The sequence below is a fragment of the Lygodium microphyllum genome, chromosome 3, assembly GCF_053477565.2.
Source record: "Lygodium microphyllum isolate KBCC chromosome 3, Lygodium_microphyllum_v1.1.10, whole genome shotgun sequence".
Lineage (NCBI taxonomy): Eukaryota > Viridiplantae > Streptophyta > Polypodiopsida > Schizaeales > Lygodiaceae > Lygodium > Lygodium microphyllum.
Window position 1 is genome coordinate 95,734,217 of NC_141137.1, and position 21,998 is coordinate 95,756,214.

Below are 21,998 nucleotides of genomic sequence, written 5' to 3' on the forward strand. Positions count from 1 at the left end.
CCCAGCTAGCAACATATCATCCACATACAAAACAAGTATGATGGGGTTGCCATCTATATCCTTTTTCGTGCACAAACAATGATCTGCATGGCTGCATGTAAACCCATGACAGAGTATAAAAGTGTCAAACTTTTTGTACCACTGTCGTGGTGCTTGCTTCAGCCCATACAAGCTGTGTTTTAGTTTACACACCAACTGCTCTTTTCCAAGAACTACAAAGCCCTCGGGTTGTTTCTTGTAGATCTCCTCATCAATGTCACCATGCAGAAAAGTTGTTTTCACATCCATTTGGTACAGATGTAAATCCAATACAGCAGTGAGAGCAAAAAGCGTACATAGAGTGGTCATCTTCACAACATGTGAGAAGACCTCTTGGAAGTTAATCCCTTCCTTCTGTGCATACCCTTTGGCAACCAGCCTTGCCTTGTACTACTTTGTAAACCCATTTGTTTGGAAGAGATTTTCTTCCTTTGGGCAATGACACAAGATCCCAAGTATCATTAGCATACAAAGATTTAATATCTTCCTGCATAGCTAGCTCCCACTTACTGCTGAATTTGCATGACTTGGCCTCATTATATGTAAGGGGCTCACCCTCATCTGTAAGCATTACATAGTGCAAAGAGGGGTCATACCTATGTGGCTGCCTTCTTAAGCGTGTAGATCTGCGTACCCAATGATCTACATTCTCAGGAATCGGGTCTACATTTGGAGGCATATTATTTGTAGCATTTATTGGTTGCTGTAAGCCATTTTCAGCATGCTGTTCATGCTGTACAGCACCTCCATTTTCATTTCTAGCACCTGCATTTTCATAATCAGCAAGTCTATCTTGCTGTCTATGACCTCCTTGTGCTTCTATTTGCTGTCCATCATTTGGCTAAAAAATAACCGGCTGATTATCAGTTTCAGCTTGTGGTACAGCATCATGAGGCTCATGATTTGAAGTAATAGGTAGCTGCAAATTTTGAAATTTGACCTTTTTCATGTCTTCATTAGAGGCTAAAGTACTTTTCAGCAACTTTGCCTCATTAAACACAACATTACGGCTGCGAAAAATTTTCTTGGACTATGGTAGCCACACTCTATAGCCAAATTCATCCTCATCACCATAGCCCATGAAAATGCCTTTGGTGGATTTTGGGTCAAGTTTACTCCTCAGCTCATCTTTAACATGTACAAAAGCATCACAACCGAATATCCGTAAATGGTCATATGAGGCCGATTTGCCAGACCAAACCTCCTTAGGAATGCCATTACTTAAGGACCTATTTGGAGAGCGGTTGTAAATGTGAACTGCGGTTTTAAGTACCTCTCCCCAAAATTTATGAGGGAGATTAGCAGTGGACATCATGCACCACACTCTCTCACATAAAGTCCTATTGTATCTTTTAGCCACACCATTTGAAGAAGGGCTGTAAGGAGCTAGTTGTAAGCTCTCTCTTGATTCCATGCAACTCACGAAAAGAATTAAACTCAATAGGTGTGAATTCATCTTTATTATCAGTTCTTAAGCATTTCAGCTTTCTACTTGTTTGAGTGGTCACAAATGCATGAAAAGTTTTAAAGACAGTTAATAGTTCACTTTTCTTTTTCAACAGATAAACCCAAATCTTCTTGGAACAATCATCAATAAAAGAGACAAAATATGTGGCACCACCCAACGATTTCACGGGCATACTATATGCATCAGAATGCACCAAGTCCAAGACATTGGACTTACGGGAGACACCAGAGTAAGAGGAATTTTTCATTTGCTTTCCAAACTGACAGTTATTAAAAAAATCTAGTTTAGAGCCTTTTCCATCAACCTTTTTCAAAGAGGTAAGGACATCAAGTCCTTTTTGACTCGTATGGCCTAATCTCTTGTGCCACAACTCCAAATGATAACCAATTTCAGCAACTGCAAGAAACTTGCCACTCAAAGCTTTATAGTGGAGGCAATACAAAGTGCCCTTCTTGGTTACTTTTGCAATCAGCATGGAACCCTTTTTCAATTTCCACAAACCACCACCAAACAATGTAGTGTAACCATGCAAGTCAAGCTGTCTAGCAGATAGTAAACTCTTTTTGATGCTAGGCACATATTTGACATCTTTCAACACAAGCTCTTGTCCATTATCCAAAGACAAGTGTACAGTGCCTATCCTATCAATGTTGCAAGCATGGTTATTTCCAAGATATACTTTTCCATAACTGCCTGCATTGAACATAGCAAAACACTCCAAACAAGGAGTTACATGGAAAGAGGCACCGAGTCTACAATCCAAGTTTGAGTGACACCATCATCAACTGAGAAAAGTGCATCAATCACATCAACCTTGGTAATTTGCATATCCTGCATGTGACATACAAGGGCATCATAATCTACTGTACATAGTACATCAGCCTTTGCATCTAAGAGCTCCTCTATGACTACACTAGAGACCACATTGGCCTTTTCCTTGCCTTTGGCTTCCTCAGATACATCAGTCTTATCCTCTTTCTTCTTTTTGTCTCCTGCATTCTTCTTTATCTCTTGTTCCTTCTTGTAGCACCTGCAATCAGGCTTCTTGTGGCCCTTCTGACCACAATGATAGCACGTAACATCACTCTTTTCCTTTCCTTTGCTCTTGCTTCTGCTTCTCTGTCCAGCATTTGCATTTTTCTTTTCAGCATTGTCTCTAACATTGTAAGCTGGGTTGTTGCCTTCTCCACTAGACTTACGTCTAATTTCTTCATTCAAAATTGAACCCCTCACACCATCATATGAGAGATTGGGATTATTACTGAGAGAAACTACCAAGCTCCCAAGAATCAGACAGTGTCATGATGAGAAAGATTGCCATTAACTTATCATCAAAATCCAAATTAGTATCCTTGAGTTGATTTAAAATACCAGCAAATGCACTCAAGTGCTTAGCTATAGGCTTGGACTCATGCAACCGCATATTCACTAACTTGCGCATTAAATGCACATGATTAACAGGTGTGGTGATCTCATAGGTAGTTTTCAACTTCTCCCATATTGCATGACCAATATCTAAGCCCTTAATGTCTGTCAAAATGACATCAGTGAGACCCATCTTTATACCACAACCTTTTTGTTGACTTTGGCCCAATTTGCATTAGATATTTGTGCGGGTTTATCTTCTTGCAAAGCATCCTCACAATCCTTTAAGAACAATATGCCTTGCATATGGTCTTTTCAAAGGTCAAAACCCTGACCATCAAACTGTTTGATTTCCATCAAACTCTTAGTGTTAGAAATTGGAAGAAGTTGCAACCATTTTTATCACAAACACAAGTGTAAATGCACTGAACTGCAAGAGCACAAGCTGAACCAGCAAATACACTGTTGTTCTTGACCAATCAGCAATAAACCTCTGCTGTTTTTACATAAACGAGCCACCACATGGGCAAATACTGCAGAAATTTACCAAAATCTGCATAAAATCCCAAATTTCCAGGTCCAACGGTGCGTAAATGTCAGCCAATTTGACCTAGCTGAACAAAATTTCATCAATACATGAAAAGCCCCAATTTTTCCAGGTCCAATGTCAAGAAATTTTACTCGAATGAGCAAAATTCCAACATATTTGGCAAAATCCCCAATTTAATTGAGGTCAACATGCACAATGTTTGCAATATCTGACACAAATGTCATTGTCAAGCGTAAACATCATCAAATCTGGGAAAAGGCCCAAATTTTCCGAAGCAGATTTGCATAGATTTCTGACACAAATGTCACCGTCAAGCATAAATATCATCAAATCTAGGAAATGTGAGTGTCAAGCATAAACATCATCAAATCTGGGAAAAGGCCCAAATTTCCGGAAGCAGATTTGCACGAATTTGTAATTTGTGCTTATGCTTGTGAATGCTTGAAAGGGGAGAAGTAAAAATGAGGTGAAATTTTTGATTTGAAAAAATTGGGGGGGGGGGATTGACCTGCCAGTCATGTTTGACAGCCCGTCACGTGACGTACGTGCAGCCCGCGTATCCTGCCGCCTGTCCGTCAGCACCCCATTAGACCCCATTGCCTGTTGGCTTGGAGCCCACGTCATCCACTGGTTTGAGGTTTGAAGCCCATGTCGCCTGAAGCGTCTGTTGATTGTCACGTGTAGTCCATCTCGTCTGCCTGGTCAGTCGCTTGCTCTGCTGCGACTATAGCTTGCGGCTATTGCTTGCACCTCAGCAGCCCGTTTGATCTGTCGGTCTCAATGACGATTGCACTATGTGCAGTGACTGTTGGCTTGTACCCTTGAGCTCTGATACCAGTTATTGAGAGTGTAGCTATCGGGAAGCATGAAGATTTGCAGCAAGAGGAGTGTGCAGGTGAGTGAGAGCGACAAAGAGAGAGTACGATCTGATTTGGGTGTACCAACAATGTGTTGGTACACAAAGAATAAAATGTATTTATACTTAGGGCACATAAGGGTGCATTCACATGTACAATATAATAATACATGTGTACGATACACGGAGGTGAATAAATGACCTTTACATCCCAACACAGCAAAGGGTTGAAAAATAGTCCAATTGCTCCCACTTTCCGCATTAAGAGTGAAGGGGGTGATTATCATTCTTTGAGTGGAGGATTGCTAGCAGCCACGTGACAAAGCATACGATTGCCAATTTTTCCTTTTTACTACACCTTGTTTTGGCAGGTGGATCTTCCGTTATTAAATTTTGATCACTTTTGTGTACCTTTTTCGATTATTTTTCGTGCGAACATACTTTTTAACATCAGATGTGGTGTTTGAGTTGTCCATCTTGTCCCCCCTATTAAATTGCCAATTTTTCATTTTTTTTTTCGCTTTAATCCGATATATTGATTTTTTGTACTTAATTTCTCCTTGATTTGGCGTGTTTTGTCCTCCCACGTTCCCGCGCGCACGCGCGTATTTCACTCTATGACGTGTGCCATTGTGTCCAGATATGGATTGCCTATGCTACTATTTGGGGATTTAGTTCATCCAAAATTAGCATGGCATCGTTATGTTGCAATCACAGTATGTAGACAAGATTTTACATAGGTTTAACATGCAAGATTGTAATCCTATGTGCACTCCCATGGAGCCAGGCTTAAAGTTGTCTCTTCATGATGGTGAAGAGATGGCTGATGTTGCAATTGATAGCCAAGCTATTGGCTGTCTTATCTATCTTTACAACACACGCCCGGGCATATAGTATGGAGTATCTCAGGTGAGTAGGTATATGCATAGGCCATGAACCATATATTGGGAATTTGTTAAGCGGATCTTCAAGTATTTGCAAGGTACTCAGTCACATGCATTATTATTTCCTAGGGGGGAGACTTGCATCTACAGGTTCACAATGATTTAGATTGGGCTGTTGATGTAGACACTACGCAATATATTAATGGACATTGTCTCTTTCTGGGCTGCTCCTGCATTTTGTGGCTAAGAAAGAAACAACCTACAATGGCTACCCTGTCTTGTGAGGTTGAGTAGAGGGCACCTTTCATCACATGAGTGGAATGTGTATGACTGTGTAGATTGTTGATTGATCTACATATTTCTTTGGAGGGTCTTGCACCCATTCTTTTTGACAGTCAAATTGCTATTGCAATGGCACGGAATCTTGTGTTTCATGCTTGCACAAAACACATTGAGTTACATTACCATTACGTCAGAGAGAGATGCTTTGTAGGAGATCAGTTTGATGTATGTGTCTACACATTAATAAGTTGTGTCTCCACTTCTAGAGTTAGTTCTAGAGTTAAATTAACTCTAGTTGAGTTCAGGATAGGTCTAACTTATTTAAGACCTATTGCACCTTCATTCTATCATTCTAGCACTTGCAACTTTTGAGTGTGGAACTGCTACCCACTCTTGCTCACTGTCTTGTGTTCACTCTCTGTCTCTTCCTCCATTTCCAACAATTGGGTGACAGCAGGGCGACTTGTTTGGCAGCAAAATGGAATGTGCAGCAGCTTGAAATTGATTGTCAGAAGCAAAACATAGGCCTTGCTGATGGACGATTGCTGAAGAGTGTTGTGGACTGCTGGGCAGCTTGGAACAGTTGAAACCACAGCCGAAAAGGCGACAGCTGCTGGATGGTTGTGGGCAGGTAGCAGTAGATCAGATGATGAAAACACAGCCTGCAGAGGGTGTCAAAACAGGTCTGGCTGGGAGCAGATGGACACTTGGGTGATGAGTATATAATGGAGAAGATGCGATGGAAACTCCACAAATGAGGTTGCTTGGCTTGAAGACTGCGTGGACAATTGATGCAACACTTGAGGAAGCACCATGAACTGAGGTATCTGGTAGGAGAAGGGTGTAGACAGCAGTGGGTGTGGAGAGGGCTGATGGTAACTGGCTGGAATAATGAATTAGGAACAGGGATACCCTTGCATAGGCTCCTATTTATAGAGGATTAGGGGTGCATTTGGCCTGCTGGAAAAAATAAGCCATTTAGCAATAATAATTCTTCATTAATGTGCTTTCGGGGATGGTTTAAAGAGACTTCATGAAGATTTTATGGGGTTAATAGAAATCCTAAACATAGTGGCTCAACACCCCCTATCGGACGCCAAATAGATTGTGCCCAAAACGGAATGAGAGTTAGTCTACCCTCTTTTCAATATCTGAAAATCCTTCCCCAAAGCAGCCAAGGCATTGGTGTCAGGGTGCTCGTTTGCTGCTCATGAACCTATCAAGACTACAGAGGTGGTGAATATCCTTTTTCAGATAGCCCTATTTAAATGGTCTTGAGATTTTTTTTTTTTTTTTTTTTTTCTCTCATTAAATGTGTTTTACCGATAGCAAGGGGGAAATAAAAGACATTCTCCATAAATAGAAGCCCTGCAAGGTAAGACGTGGTTGAAGAGGTATTCGATAAGGGGAATGATGAGGTACATGGTGATTATATGTGTGGCATGGTGCCATAATACAATGCCACAATAGATTGCCATGTGAGTGTTAGAGATTTGGTTACTTCTAGGATGGACACATGCATGTGTAGGGTAGATTAGGGCAGGTTATGCAGTTGTACCATGTTCAGGAGCAGGTGGGCCAGTAGTTTTGCAGTTGCCAGTAGTTTGGGCATGATTCTGGGCAGGCTGGATAGGCGTGGCAGGCTGCATTTTTTCACAGCAGTTTATCATTATTTAAATTGTGTTTTATTGAGTTGCCTATTTCATGCAGCACTTGACCAGTTTTGACTGGCTGAGCTGATCAATTTATTGCATTATTTTCTACCTATCAGGCCTGCCCTCTGGTCTTAGACACTTCATTTTTCATGCAGGTCATGAGAGATCTCCGGCCGGTTATACTCGTACATCCTGTTGTACATGTCTGCCTTCAGTATTCAACATTCATTCTTTGTAGTCTTCAGTCAGCATTCTATATTCTCTCTCTCTCTCTCTCTTTGTCTCTCTCTCTCTCTATGTTCACTTCTTTGTTTCAGTCCAGTCATATGCTTCTACATTTGCTGCACTCATGGTATTAGAGCCGCGTTGAAGGGGTGATCGATCATGGGTACATTTGAAGAGTAGGTTTCAAGCAGTTTTCAACATGACACCAAGGTTGGTTTTTCAGTGTTTGAGGGCAGTTGGGAGGGCTAGGCATCGAGACAAGGCTGAAGTGAGTGGAAACACATGGGAAAGGAAGGCATTTTACTGTTTTTGTGCATGATTTGCTGTTTAGGAAGGAGGAACCGTTGCACTTTTAGCCTTTCATAGTAGATTTCAAATTTTAATTGCCTCGAGTAGTTAAAGCTGGTTAGGGATGAGCAGAGGAAGCCCTAGTAGGGTGCCCTTTAGAGTCGGAGGAGGCATTGTTTTGTGTAGGTTATTCATGTGACCATGTTTGTAGAATCGACATGTGGTTCTAGGTCATGTGGCTCGTAAGGGTGTGGCATCACTAGCTCTTCCATAGGATCAAAAGCTTGATGGGGAGAACTACGCATTTGGTAGTTGTTGTTGCTTGCCATATTGGAGTCTTATGATTTAGTAGAGCTTGTGATCAAGACCATTGAGTGTCCAATGGCCAATGATATTTTCAATCTTTCTTCTTCGGAGAAAGTGGAGTTGGTGAAGGTACACTCTAATTGGGACACGTTGAATGCCCGCATTTGCTCATTCTTATTTCTCTCTTGTACACAAGCCGTGATTGCTCATATCGAGTAACCAATGTTTAAGAGATATGGTTGGAGTTAGATCAACTCTGTAATAAGATGGCTGTCATGAAGAGGGTCTCTTTGGAAGTGCAGATGTGGACTTTGACCCCAAGCAAGTTTGCTTTTATGTGTGAGCATGTGAACAAGCTTCGATATCTATAGATGCAGGTTTAGAATGTAGGCAAGGCGATCCCCTTGGAGGACATGGCGACAACTTTATTGTCACTGCTGCCTCCTTATTGCTTTATGGTAGATGAAGATTGTTAAGCGGGAGGAGCTGGTTCCTATGGTCTTAGACCAAGAGGAGTAATTAAAGGATTCAAATTTGCAAGAATATGAGGCTCTTATAGGTTGGCTTCCCAAAAGAAGCAGAAGTAGCAGTAGAGGAGGAAGATGAGAATAAGGACAAGGAGTCCATTTGTCACATTTGTGGTAAAACGGGTCATTGGAAGAAAGACTACCTTGATAGGGATAAGAAGGACATCAAGGAGGAGGACAAGAAGACTTCAAAGGTCTTGAGCACGATGGTTGCTCCTTCAGTAGCGGCTTTTCTACAGTTAGAGGTTATTGAGCCTTCTACACAAGATCCATTTGATGTAGCATTGATGGTCCCATAGTCTTGGGAGTGGATTGTGGATAGTGGTGCTTCCCAGATAGCATTGCCCCTATGCGTTTGATACACGGGCACATTCTCATTGGTGATAGTTTTTCCATCCCAATATAGAGCAAGGGTGATATGCAGATGATTTCGGATGAGCATAATGGTGCCTATACATCAGAGGTTCTTTATGGTCTAGGCTCGGACTATTACTTACTTTTGGTGAGTAAGATTTATGGACTTGGCCTTACGATTGAGTTTGACAGGGATTCCTTTGAGGTTCTTGATGGAAAGACAAGACATGTGCTTTGCTATAGGCATGAGGAGAATGGTCTCTACAAGGTCTTGAGTTCTTTAGCCCTCACTTCTCACTTTCTAGTTTCATATGGAGCTATGGCATGCTCGGTTTGGCCACCTTAGGTACCTATACCTTCAAAATGCAGCTTGTGACCAACTTGAGTGTGGATTGCAAGATATTGGGGTGATCTATCCACTATGTGTACTTGTATCGGAGGCGAACGACATAGAGATACGATTCCTAGTAAGGCTTCAAGATGGGCAAAGAAGCCCTTGGAGCTTGTTGCTACAGATTTGTGTGGACCGATGTGGATGGAGTCCCTTAAGGGGAGTCTTAAGTTCCACTTTATATTGATTGTGGATGATTATAGCAGGTTGGCATAGGCATATTTTTTGGCATTGAAATTTGAAGCTTTCTCTCACTTTAAGGATTGGTTCATCTTTGAGGAGAACCGTTCTTTCAGGTTCTTGATGGAAAGACAAGACATGTGCTTTGCTACAGGCATGAGGAGAATGGTCTCTACAAGGTCTTGAGTTCTTTAGCCCTCACTTCTCACTTTCTAGTTTCATATGGAGCTATGGTATGCTCGGTTTGGCCGCCTTAGGTACTTGTACCTTCAAAATGCAGCTTGTGACCAATTTGAGTGTGGATTGCAAGATGTTGGGGTAATCTATCCACTATGTGTATCTTGTATCGGAGGTGAATGACATAGATACGATTCCTAGTAAGGCTTCAAGAAGGGCAAAGAAGCCCTTGGAGCTTGTTGCTACAGATTTGTGTGGATCGATGTGGATGGAGTCCCTTAAGGGGAGTCTTAAGTTTTACTTTATATTGATCGTGGATGATTATAGCAGGCTGACATAGGCATATCTTTTGGCATTGAAATCTGAAGCTTTCTCTCACTTTAAGGATTGGTTCATCTTTAAGGAGAACTGTTCAGGATGGAAATTTAAAACAACGAAATCCGACAAGGGTGAAGAGTTTGGCTCCAATGAATTAGCTTGGTTCAGTGCGGATCGAGAGATTCATCAGAAATATGCCAACACCAACACTCAAGAGATTGGCATATTGGAGTGGAAGAATAGGGGTGTGATCGAGATGGTTGAGATTGTGATGGAGCATTGTTAGACACCCTAGTATCTATGGGCCGAAGCAATGGTTGCCATAGTTCATATCCTAAATTGTTCACCCATATCCACTGTTGGTGGTATAACTCCTTTTAACGCATATTTTGGTCTAAAATTGGATGTTTCTTATTTCAAGATATTTGTGTATGATGCCTATGTTTACATCCCAAAGAAGCAAAGGGATAAGTTTTAGTCCAATTTCAAAAGATAGGTATTCATTGGCTATAGCTATTATTCAGAGGGGTACAGCATTTGTGATCCCATCTTACGGGATCGCAAGTCTATATGAGCTGAGATGTGTGGTTACTTAAGTTTCCAATTGCAGATTCTAGTTGTAGAGAGGAGTAAGGAACATCCTATTCTTAGAGATTCAAGTGATAGTTGGGTGCCTAAGCGAGTGCATGTGAAGTCTATACCTCTTGAGGTTCCATTTACAAACGAGGAGATTGCTTCTCCACTAGACCCCCCCACGAGTGGATGTTCCATAGACTTCATCAAGAGGCAAAACAAGGAGGGGAGTATTGGTCTCCTCCTCATTGGACTCCCTAGATAGTTTGTGATGCAGGGATTGAGGGTCTTCTTGAGGAGTAGCAGCCTCTACCCAAAATCCATGAGGTAAAGCAGCATGTGACAGCATTGTATGGACCCTATCTTTGATGGTCTTGTTCACACGCTTTGCAACACCATTTTGGGGTGGATTGTGAGGGGCGGTGAGCTCCCTTTTAATCCCTTTGCTGTCACGAAAGTTTTGAAAGGCTTTGGACACATATTCCCCACCATTGTCAAAACGAAGGCACTTTAATGTCTTGATGGTCTGGTTTTCAGTAAGTGTCAGGAATTTTTTAAATTTATCCAAAGCCTTGTCTTTACGATGGATTGGATAAACCCATACTTTGCGTGTGGCATCATCAACAAAAGTAATGAAATATTTCTTTCTTCCTAGAGATAACCTTGGCATTTGACATACAGCTAAATGTACCAACTCTAGAGGTGAAGACTTTAGAGAAAGATTTTTTATGTGACGTTTGAGTATGCTTATCATAAATACAAGGATCACATTGTTCAAAATCAGCATACCTTAAATATGGCAACTAACCCAAATGAGAAAGTACCTTTATTTCAGTTTGACTCATGTGTCCCAACTGGCTATGCCACAAAGAGACACTTGGCTACTCAGTTATAGTGACTACATGGTCACGCACACTAGATACATGCAAAGGATACAAAGTATCACTTTTGGAGCCTTTGGCAACAATGCGAGAGTCTTTACAAATTTTCCATTTGCTGTCCCCAAAGGTGGTGTGATAGCCTTTGTTATCTAGTTGCCTTGTGCTTATCAAGCTCTTCTTGAGCTGAGGTACATGCCTTACGTGATGCAAAACAAACACGGAGCCATATTGAAATTCCAATTTCACACTACCCATACCTGCAATTTTACATGAATAGTTATCCCCCAAGTGGACAACACCATGTGCACCACCATTGTAGTCAGAAAACCACTCATGATGTGGTGTGACATGAAAAGACACACTTGAATCAAGTATCCAAGTGTGCATTTTCTCAGCCTTTTTGTCTTTAGTGTTTTTTCTTTTGCCTTCCTCTTTCTTCAATTGAAAAGAGTCCCGTTTGTAGTGCCTTTTATTGCCACAATGATGACACTCCACATTTTTGCTACGAGACTTGTTGCGTGCTCTATTTTCAGAACTACCCTTTTGCTGAAATCTGCCCCTAGTGTGCAATGCATTAGAAGACTTGTTTGCTGAATTATTTTGCCTGTTGAGTTCTTCCATCAGCAAAGAACTCTCCACATCAGAATATAATAGCTAAGCATTTGAGTTACTCAAAGCTATCCTGAAAGTATCCCAACTTTCAGGCAAAGTGCATAGCAAGAAAGTAGCCTTGAACTCATCATCAATGTGGGAATCCAAAGCAATCAGCTGATTGAAAATTGAGTTGAACTCATTCAGATGTACAAACATGGCTGTATCTTTCTTCATGCGAAGGTCCATTAACTTTTTCAGACAATAAACCTTGCTAGCTGCACTTTTATGAGTACACAATTTTTCAAGTCTTTGCCACATTTCATATGTAGAATTCAGCTTCTCAATGTTAAAGAGTAAGTTGGTTGACACTTAGAGCTCTATGGTAGAGCGTGCAAGCTCATCCAAATCATCCCACTCTTCTTGTTCCATACCTGCTAGTCTTATTCCCTTTGCTTTGATGGGCTTCACCTGTTTCTTCTGCACCAAGACATTGTAGTTCTGTTTTTGCCATATTGCAAAATTTTGTGCACCCTCAAGCTTCTTGATGTGCAAAAGGTTGTTGCTGTCACTGTTTCCAGCCATGATTTGCAGTACTAAATTGACTCAAATGTCAGCAAATGCAAGTCCAAATGTCACACAAATGACCACGGTACACTGTAAGTATCCACTAGTAATGAAAATCAAGAAATTGCAGAAATTTCAGATCTGCAAATTGATTTTCAGAATTAGAGAATGTATGCTACTGCACTCCACAATCAATTACAGCCAGATTTATAGGCCAATGCACCAATTACATGTGAAATCCCCAAAATTCTGATGCAATTTCTGCTCAAAATGCATTTTTGGGCACAAATTTGACGATTGTGGTCAAAAGCCCCAAATTTTCAAAGGCAAATCCGCCCAAATCGCATCAATACTGTATCTAAGTGCATATACCAGGAAATTATTGCACAGATTGATGAAATTCTGCAAAATCCTCAATATAGCTAGATTTATAGGCCAATGCACCAAGTACATGTGAAATCCCCAAAATTCTAATGCAAATTCTAATCCAAATGCATTCTTGGGCACAAATTTGACGATTGCGGTCAAAAGACCCAAATTTTCAAAGGCAAATTTGCCCAAATTGCATCAATACTGTATCCAAGTGCATATGCCAGGCAATTCTTGCACAAATTGATGAAATTCTGCAAAATCCCGAATTTTCTCAGGTGCGGTGTGCACAAATTTTAGTGAAATTGACAAAATTTCACCTTGAGTTAAAATAACATGTGGCCGTTTGTAAGAACTAAAATGTGAAAATTCTCAAATATCTTGGGTAAATGTGCACCAAATTTACAATTTCCGAGTCAGATTGTCTTGTTCTGCATCAAAGTCGCCAAATCCGAGAAAAGCCTCAAATTTTCAAGTCAAAATGTCACACTATGCGAGGGCATGCGAATGCCCGTCAGTGGAAGAGGAATAGATTTGAGAAATTAATTTAAAAAAAAATGAAAAAGTGGTTGTCGAATCTGAATGTTGTAATAGTATTGACCTATCGCCTGTCTCATGCCACCCACTTGGTCGTAGGCCATCAAATCGTCGCATGCTTGTTAGCCAACACGCCAGATCATAGCAAAAGGGCAAATATGATAGCAAGGATCGTAATAAATCACGTGGCAAAGATGTTTAATGTCATCATAGTGGCAAGAAGGGTCACTTTAAACGTGATTGCTACAAATGGAAGAAAGAGAAAGGAAAATGAAAGAAGATGGATGATAGCAAGGAAGAGAAGGACAGTCAGCCTAAGAAGAGTAGTGTAAAAATTGAAGAGGTGAATGTAGTCACTCATGACAGTGATAGCGGGAGTGATGTACTCTTTGTCTCTTCACACTTTGTTGCACATGCTTTACTTGCAGATATCGATGATGATATGCATACATGGATTCTCGATTCAGGTGCTTCCTTTCATGTCACCCCTCGTCGTGAGTGGTTCTCTGCCTATACAGGGGAGTTGACATGGTGTTGTCCATCTTGGGAACAACTATTCATGTGAGATTGCAGGTATTGGTAGTGTGCAGTTACAGTTTCAGCATGGCTTTGTCTTTACACTTCAGCATGTACGGCATGTACCTCAGCTCAAGAAGAGCTTGATTAGCACAAGGCAGCTAGATGACAATGGTTTTCATATCACCTTTGGTGATGGAAAATGGAAGATCTGTAAGGGATCAAGAGTAATTGCCAGAGGTTACAAGAGTGATACTTTGTATCCACTTCATGTATCTAGTGTACGTGACCATGTTGTTGCCATGACCGAGCAGCCAAGTGTTTCTTTGTGGCATGGCTGGTTGGAACACATGAGTCAAACATGAATGAAAGTGCTTTCTCGTTTGGGTTACTTGCCTTGTCTTCGTTATGCTGAGCATTGTGATCATTGTATTTATGACAAACATGCACAGACGCCTTATAAAAAGTCTCTTTCGTTGAAATCTTCTCCTCTAGAGTTAGTACATTCAGATGTATGTCAGATGCCAGGATTATCGTTAGGGGGAAAGAAATATTTTGTCACCTTTGTCGATGATGCTACAGGAAAGGTATGGGTTTACCCTATTCGTAGAAAGGATGAAGTGCTAGACAAGTTTAAAAAATTCTTGGCCTTGATTGAAAATTAGACTGATAAGACACTTAAGTGTCTTCGCTCTGACAATGGTGGGGAATATATGTCCAAGGCCTTTCAGGCATTTTGTGATAACAAAGGAATAAAGCGGGAGCTCACTGTCCTTCATAATCCACCCCAAAATGGAGTTGCAGAGCGTATGAATCTGACCATATAGGATAAGGGCCGTACGATGCTATCTCATGCTGCATTACCCCATGGGTTTTGGACAGAGGCTATTATGACAGCCGTTCACTTAATTAATGGGTTACCAAACATGTCTTTGCGGGGGAGAGGAGTTCCCCAAGAAGTGTGGTCAGGCAAGCCACCTTCATATGCTCATTTGAAAGTGTTTGGCTGCGAGGCTTTTGTGCACATTCATAAAGAAAAACACAACAAACTTAAGCCAAAGTCTTGTAAATGCATTTTCCTAGGATATGGTGACGAGAGTGAAATGGGATATAAATTGTGGGATCTTGAGAAAAGGAAAGTAGTACGCAGCAATGACGTTATCTTCCGGGAAGATCGCATACACAAACAACCCGAAAAGACTGAGGAAGTCCGTAGGGTTGTATTCCGGGAAGAAATACCTTTTGGACATCAAAATGTGCCCGTTGTACAGCAGCAAATACCTGCTACAAATGAACTTGTAAATGCAGAAAATGATCAGCCAGCTATTGCCCATGATAATGAGACACTACATGTGCAAGAATAGCCAGGACAGCAAACTGTTAATGCTGATTTGTAGGCTGAAATGCCAGGAAAACATGTTGAAAATGGAAATTTGCATGAACAGCCAACAAACAATGACCATTGGGTTAGGAGATCGTCTAGGGCTACTAGACAACCTGACAGATTTGTTTCTGGTGCAAACAATGTGGCTGATTATGTCATGTTGACAGACTGTGGTGAACCGTCTTGCATCAAGGAAGCAATGGATAGACATGACAACAATAAATGGTATAAAGCCATGTTGTTAGAGATGGAATCTCTTGAAAAAAATGACACTTGGGACTTGGTGTAGTTGTCTAAGGGGTAGAAAACACTTCCATGCAAATGGGTTTACAAGATGAAGGTCACTTCTGGTTCCTCACCAAAGTACAAAGCAACATTGGTTGCAAAGGGGTACAAGCGAGAGCATAGAATTGACTTTGATGAGTTTTTCTCTCGTGTAGTCAAGATGACTACATTGAGAACCATTTTGGACTTGGTTGTAGTTGAGGATATGGAGCTTATACAGATGGATGTAAAGATTACATTTTTACATGGTGATCTGCATGAGGACATATATATGCAGCAGCCTGAAGGGTTTGTTGAACAAGGGAAAGAAAAGATGGTATGTAAACTCAAAAGGAGTTTGTATGGGCTGAAATAAGCACCAAGAGAATGGTATCATAAGTTTGATACCATTGTATCATAAGTTTGATACATTCATGCAGTCCCAAGGCTTTCATAGAAGTCAAGTGGATCACTGCTTGCACATCAAGAAGGCAACAGATGGCAGCGTGATTATCTTGGTTTTGTATGTTGATGACATGTTGATTGCTGGCAGGGATACTCATGCCTTGGATTCATTGAAGCAAAGTCTTCATGGCAGCTTTGACATGAAGGATCTTGGTGATGCAAATCACATTCTTGGCATGCAAATACTTAGAGATAGGTCGACAACAAGCTTACTCTATCTATCTCAGCAAGAGTATATCTCCAAGGTTTTGTAGCGTTTCAACATGGAGGGGGGAAAAACAATTGGTGTTCTTGCCTCCATATGTGAAACTTAGTGCAGAGGATAGCCCTACATCTGATGATGAGAAGGCTGAAATGGCCAAGATACCCTATGCTTAAGTTGTTGGTAGTTTGATGTATATGCTATGGTTGCTATACATCTTGATATTGCCTTTGCAGTGGGAGTGATTAGCAGATACATGACAACCCCTGGCAAGAAGCATCAGGATGCATTTAAAGGTATTATGAGATACCTCAAAGGCACAAAGGAGTTGTGCATCTGCTTTGGGAAGCAGAAGGCATCTGCTGTTGACTCTACGAATGCAGACTATGTTGGTCATGTGGATTGCAGGAAGTCTACTTCTGGGTATGTGTTTACTTTCATAGGAGGAGCAGTCTCTTGGATCTCCAGGTTACAAAAGTGTGTTGCATTGTCTACTACAGAGGCAGTGTATGTGGCTGCCACTGAGGCATGCAAGGAGGCTTTATGGCTTTCACGTTTGGTGGGAGAGCTTGGCATCACAGAGTTACCTGTTCTCCATTGTGATAGTCAGAGTGCTATCATGCTAGTACAGAATCCTATCTTTCATGCAAAGACGAAGCACATACAGGTAAAGTACCACTTCATTAGAGATGTATTTGAGAGCAAGATCATTGATCTTGTCAAAGTGTATATAGATGATAATCTTGCAGACCTTCTCACGAAGGGTCTTCCAACAGAGCGGTTTGCTCATTGCCGACAGATGATGGGAGTTGGATAGATATATGTATTTCAGCTTTGCACATACCTAGACTTAGCTGATTCTTTTCTCCTCTTAAGGCACATTGCCTTTAGGTGGGAGGTTGTTGGGAATAAAGGCCCTCATGCCTTTAGATGTGCTCGGGTGTGAACACACCCTTAGCACTTCTACTTACACATATATATCTATTTAGAAACCTAAAGGTACACTCTCGTCATTGTACCTACAAACGTGCTCACTCTCTACTCTGCTTGATCTCACTCTCTCTGTCTCTCACTGCGCGTAACGACTGACTATCTTGATCTCCGTGCCGGACCCATCACTATAAACGCCTAACCCGTCACTACATTAGTGTTGTGGTTACTCAGAGACAATGAATACACTGGAATGTGAATGAATGATTGAATATTGAATATACAATGCTCATGCAACAAACAAACCGTGTAGGAATGAAAATTGTAACCCAAACTCTTGTGTTTGGAAGATCGAGGCAGAGGTATTGTGTGTGAGAGAGTGTTGTACTCTTGACGGATCTCGAAACGCAGCAAGGCAGCCTCCAGATGTCGGGACAATAGCAAACACATCAGTGTGTAGTGCTAGATTAGTGTAGGAGGGAGAAAACTGCAAATGCAGCAAGCTGATGATGATGTGGCAGGCCGATGGCAACAAAAAACGTAGGTATGATAACGTGGCAAGTTGACGGTCATAAAAACGCAGGCATGATGATGTGGCAGTCTGAACAGTAGCCGTAGATCACAAATGCAGCAACTCAGTAGGTTTCCCAGCTGTAGACGATGTGGCTGATCAGTAAACATAGCAAAAGTCGATGTAGACTGTGCGATGGAGGTTGGAAAGAGGCGCACGATGGATGTAGACAGCAACGGGCAGCTGAGCTTCAATTGAGATGTCCTTTGTGAACGGGGTGTGGGCAATGAAGCTAGAGGGCCTAAGATCTACGAAAACGAGATTGGGCTGAATGGAGGGCAGCATGCCTATTTATAGAAAGTTTTGGGACCTTGTACCACACACTGTTTTAAAGCTCTCTCGTACCATGCACCCTTTTAGGGTTTTCATTAATTGAGAGTTTTGGGGCTGTTTAAGTGTCTAATTTAGCATGTAATGCTTATCTTAGCTCAACAAGTGGTTTGGGTGGTTGCTCCATCTAGAGATCCATTTAGCCATTTAGAGAGGCAATTTTGACATCCATTTGATATATAGGCCATCCATGTGAGATGTCAGAGCAAGTAATGGATGGAATAATGTCGATTGCACACTTGATGCAAAGGTTTCTTTCATAATCAATGCCATGTTTCTCTCTAAACCTTTGTACTATAAGATGGATGGATGTATTTATTCAAAGTTCCATCAGCTCTCATTTTAGTGTGAAAGATCCATTTAGTCCCAATGATCTTCTTGTGGCTTGGGTGCTCCATTAAAGTCTAGTTTCCATTGCAGTCAATGTTCTCGAGCTCCTTATCGATGAGTGATCACCATTCGGAATGCTTTAGAGGCTTTTGTCGATTGTTCAGCTCAGAATGTGCTATGCAATTTCCTTTAGGCACGAGCCTAGTAGATGTTCTTAGTCCCTCCAAGACAGTATGTAGTGGAAGCATCTTGGAATCTTGTGTTGTTCGCTAGAACTAACAAGGTAATGGGTCCTTGGAAGGAGGCTTGGGAGTTGAAGACTTTTAAAGGGTGTTCAAAAGGGGAGAATACTAGTCTTAGATGAAGTAATTTTAGAAAGTGTAGGTTGTGAGGTGGATGGAGATGTCTCTATTGGTGCAGGGGATTGTACTATACCCTCTCATAAAAAAGATCATCTTTTCATTGCAGGATACAGTTTGCATTAGGATTATACAACCAACATGCCAACTTCGGAAGAGTAGCCTATGGAAATCAAAAGCTCTACTTTTGGCATGAGTTAATCCATCTTGTCATCACAAGTATGCGTGCACACACAACTCCTAAAGATGGGAAGGTGGGAAATAGAAGGCTTTAGTGCCATGAAATTATGTGAAGGGGGTCTTATGAAGTACCACCACTGTTAGGCAGTTGTTCAGAATGTATATCAAAGTTTTAAAAACTTTCTTGAGCAAAGGTGCTCAGGGGGTTGTGTTGTGAAGAGCATCAAGTGGGCCATGTCCATCATAGTCCGGTTCCTATCCTTCACCACTCCATTCTATGAAGAAGTGTAAGTAGAGGTGAGATGGTGTTGGATGCCACGTTCCTGTAAGAACTCAAAGAATCCACGGGAGACAAACTTATTACCATTATCACTCATTGATGTCCCAATATGATACCCCTTTGATTTTACATGTACTAGTACGACAGGGTCATGAATGACCTTCACTTCAGATGAGTGGTCACCCTATTACTTCTATGCAAGATTTTTTAAATTGTGTGTTGATGAGCTTAAAACTAACATTTCTGTTTCATCTTAATAAACCCATTGTGACTAACCAGAAAGAAGTAGAAACCAAGAGTAAGAACAAGAACTAGTGGAACACTTGGGGGTTCCTTGCGACGTGTGGATTGTATGGGATTTCCTTTGGAGTAGCAGACTTGAAGTGTCATCAAGGAGCCATCCTTGAATCTCCAATGCTTTCATATACCTTCATGCTTCCAAGTCTTCAACTTCTTGATAGACCTCAAGCTTTATGCGTGCAGTTGATCTTAGGAATTTTGCCCGGTATGTCTCCGTTTCTACTTTCTCTCTTGTATGCTTCTATCTTCCGCCCCTCTCTCTTACTCTATTCTCTTCTCTTTCTCTCTCTCTCTCTCTCTCTCTCATGTGGAGAAGTATGTAAAGGCTTTTGATTTTATTAAAGAAAGTATATCCAATTATATCTCAAATATTAAGGTTGATATGAATTGACCGAAGGTGCCCCTCAACTCTATGGGTAGACAGCTGAGGATATGGAGTGGGATGCTGTTTCCCTACCTGACATGCTTTGCACACGTCCTTGGAGGACAGTTTTAGACATGGAGGGCCCTCAACCATCTGATGGTGTGACAATTCATGGAGAGAGTTGTACCCAAGGTGGCCTAAGAGGAAGTGCCAAAGTCACTCCTCATCTGAAGGATTCTTTGCTGCAGTTAAGGCATGGATACAATGAAACTTGGAGCCTTCAGTTGTCAGCTAGGATAAAAATTGTGTCATCAGATATAGACCATTAGGTTGCATCTCACCACAAGCAAACACGCGTAAATTCAGGAATGATTCTTGATAAAGCTGGATTGGTTTATGTTTTTGGTTTTTGAATCTGGTGAGGTGCACTCATGCTTCTCCAAAATTAACTTTAGGCTTGTTTAACTTGAGATGTTTCTGATTAAAAGCTAAAGATACTTGCTGCATGAACCAGAAAGCAAGGGTACTTAAAATAGTACACATTCTTATACTAGATAGGAGAAAACAGATTCCTTTACTTAGGTCTGTAACAGGATCTTCTGCATTCAATATTCTAATTGATGATTGATTGTTCATTGTCTCTGACTTGTTCACATGTGCCTAATATGATTGCAATTCAGTGAGTTGTTCTAGATGATAAAAGGTTTTCTACCCTTGTTATGATAAAACTGAACCTCTCGCTGTCACAGGTGAAGGAGTGGCAGTATCAGTCTCACATTTTAAATCGGTTGCTGTTTATCAAGTCAGATATTGTGCACTATCTCATGCACAAAGGTCTGTTTACACTTTTACTTCTCCACCAGAAGCTGGTCAGTTTGAGTTAATAACAGAACCCGGGGAAGAGTCAGGCATCAGCTTTTATGAGCAATAGTCACATCACAAAGTTGCCACACCCCTGTATATTATTAAGAGCTTGACTCTTCTGAATTGAAGTCCCAAACATTGAAGGAGGGTGTCAATAAAACGGCATTCATGGATTCACTGTAATGTTGAAACTTGGGCAAGAGATACTGACTCATTATTCTTTGAGACCTAGGTTATGAAGTTTTCCTTAAGTATTGCTAATAATTGCATATAATATTAGTACTCCCTATTCAGAGGAGAACAACTTGTAATGGTCCTGGAATACCTTTTTAACGTTCTTCCAGCTATAAACCTTGTGTTGGAGATACTATCTGTAATGTTAGCTCTATAAATTTGAGCGTACTCAATACTTTTTAAAAGTGATGACTCATCTTTGATTCAACAAAAATAAGGAAGTCCATTAAACATTGTCATTTACCTTGGGGTAGTTGGAAAATATATTAATTAGTGCAAACCAAACTTTCTACCTTTGCTTTAGAAATTGATTTTCAAAATATCAAATACAGTACTTTGCTGCATATTATGCTCATACCAATTGTAGACAAGACTGCAACACTCGGTTGTTGAGACTTGCCATCAAGATTGATCATGGTACATGTACGTATTGTGTCATGCCTAGTATCATCTCTAGGTCATACATACGCATGTGAACATGAGTTATTTTTTCAAACAATTCCCCATGAAGACCACTATGGTTATGTGATGCACACAAAAAATACACTCTTAGGCCTAAGAGGCAAAATTGAAGTGGAAAATTCTAAACCCCCCTTGCAAAGAAAGGACATGAGCATGCACTCTCGATAAGAGTGTCATTAGGAGGATTCTTGGGAGAAAATTGCTGAAAACCGAACAATTTTGCAATATAGTTGAAAGACTGATAAACAAGGATAGCATTAGTCATCAAGTGCCTAAGGAAGAGGGCTACCCAACATACAGAGAAGGAAAATCCTACCAACATGCCAAATGGCTATGATAGAGACGTCTTCAAGAATGAAGGGCTGATGTCGTGCTACTTTGGACTAAGCCAAGGTGCCTAAGAGCACTCTATATATGCTCACCTAACATAGCTACATCTTAAGAATGCCTAGCTTCACTTCTCAACATGAATGTTACAAGTGTGAGCATGGTGCATGTTGATAATATTGATTTGCCCTTTGAGGGAAAGGGGGGGGGTGTCTCCCTTTATAGTGCACTTTGAGGCAAGGCTCGATGTTTA

The 21,998-nt window shown here is 41.1% G+C and overlaps 1 protein-coding gene across 2 annotated transcripts in view; it reads left to right on the top strand.

The window, feature by feature from the left end:
• LOC148038634 (uncharacterized) overlaps positions 1–21,141 on the top strand; it is a 145,484-nt gene extending 124,343 nt beyond the window's left edge. Inside the window, exons 4-5 of one of the 2 annotated variants that reach the window (XR_015689881.1) lie at positions 1,602–1,736; positions 20,608–20,712. Coding sequence is in view for 1 of the 2 variants with exons in the window: in XM_087673868.1 (XP_087529994.1) it covers positions 20,608–20,789 (182 nt within the window). In the remaining variant the exon portion in view is untranslated. Of the gene's footprint in view, positions 1–1,601; positions 1,737–20,607 lie in introns of both variants that reach the window. The other variant, XM_087673868.1, reaches the window with a different exon arrangement.
• The last annotated feature ends 857 nt before the right edge of the window (positions 21,142–21,998 follow it).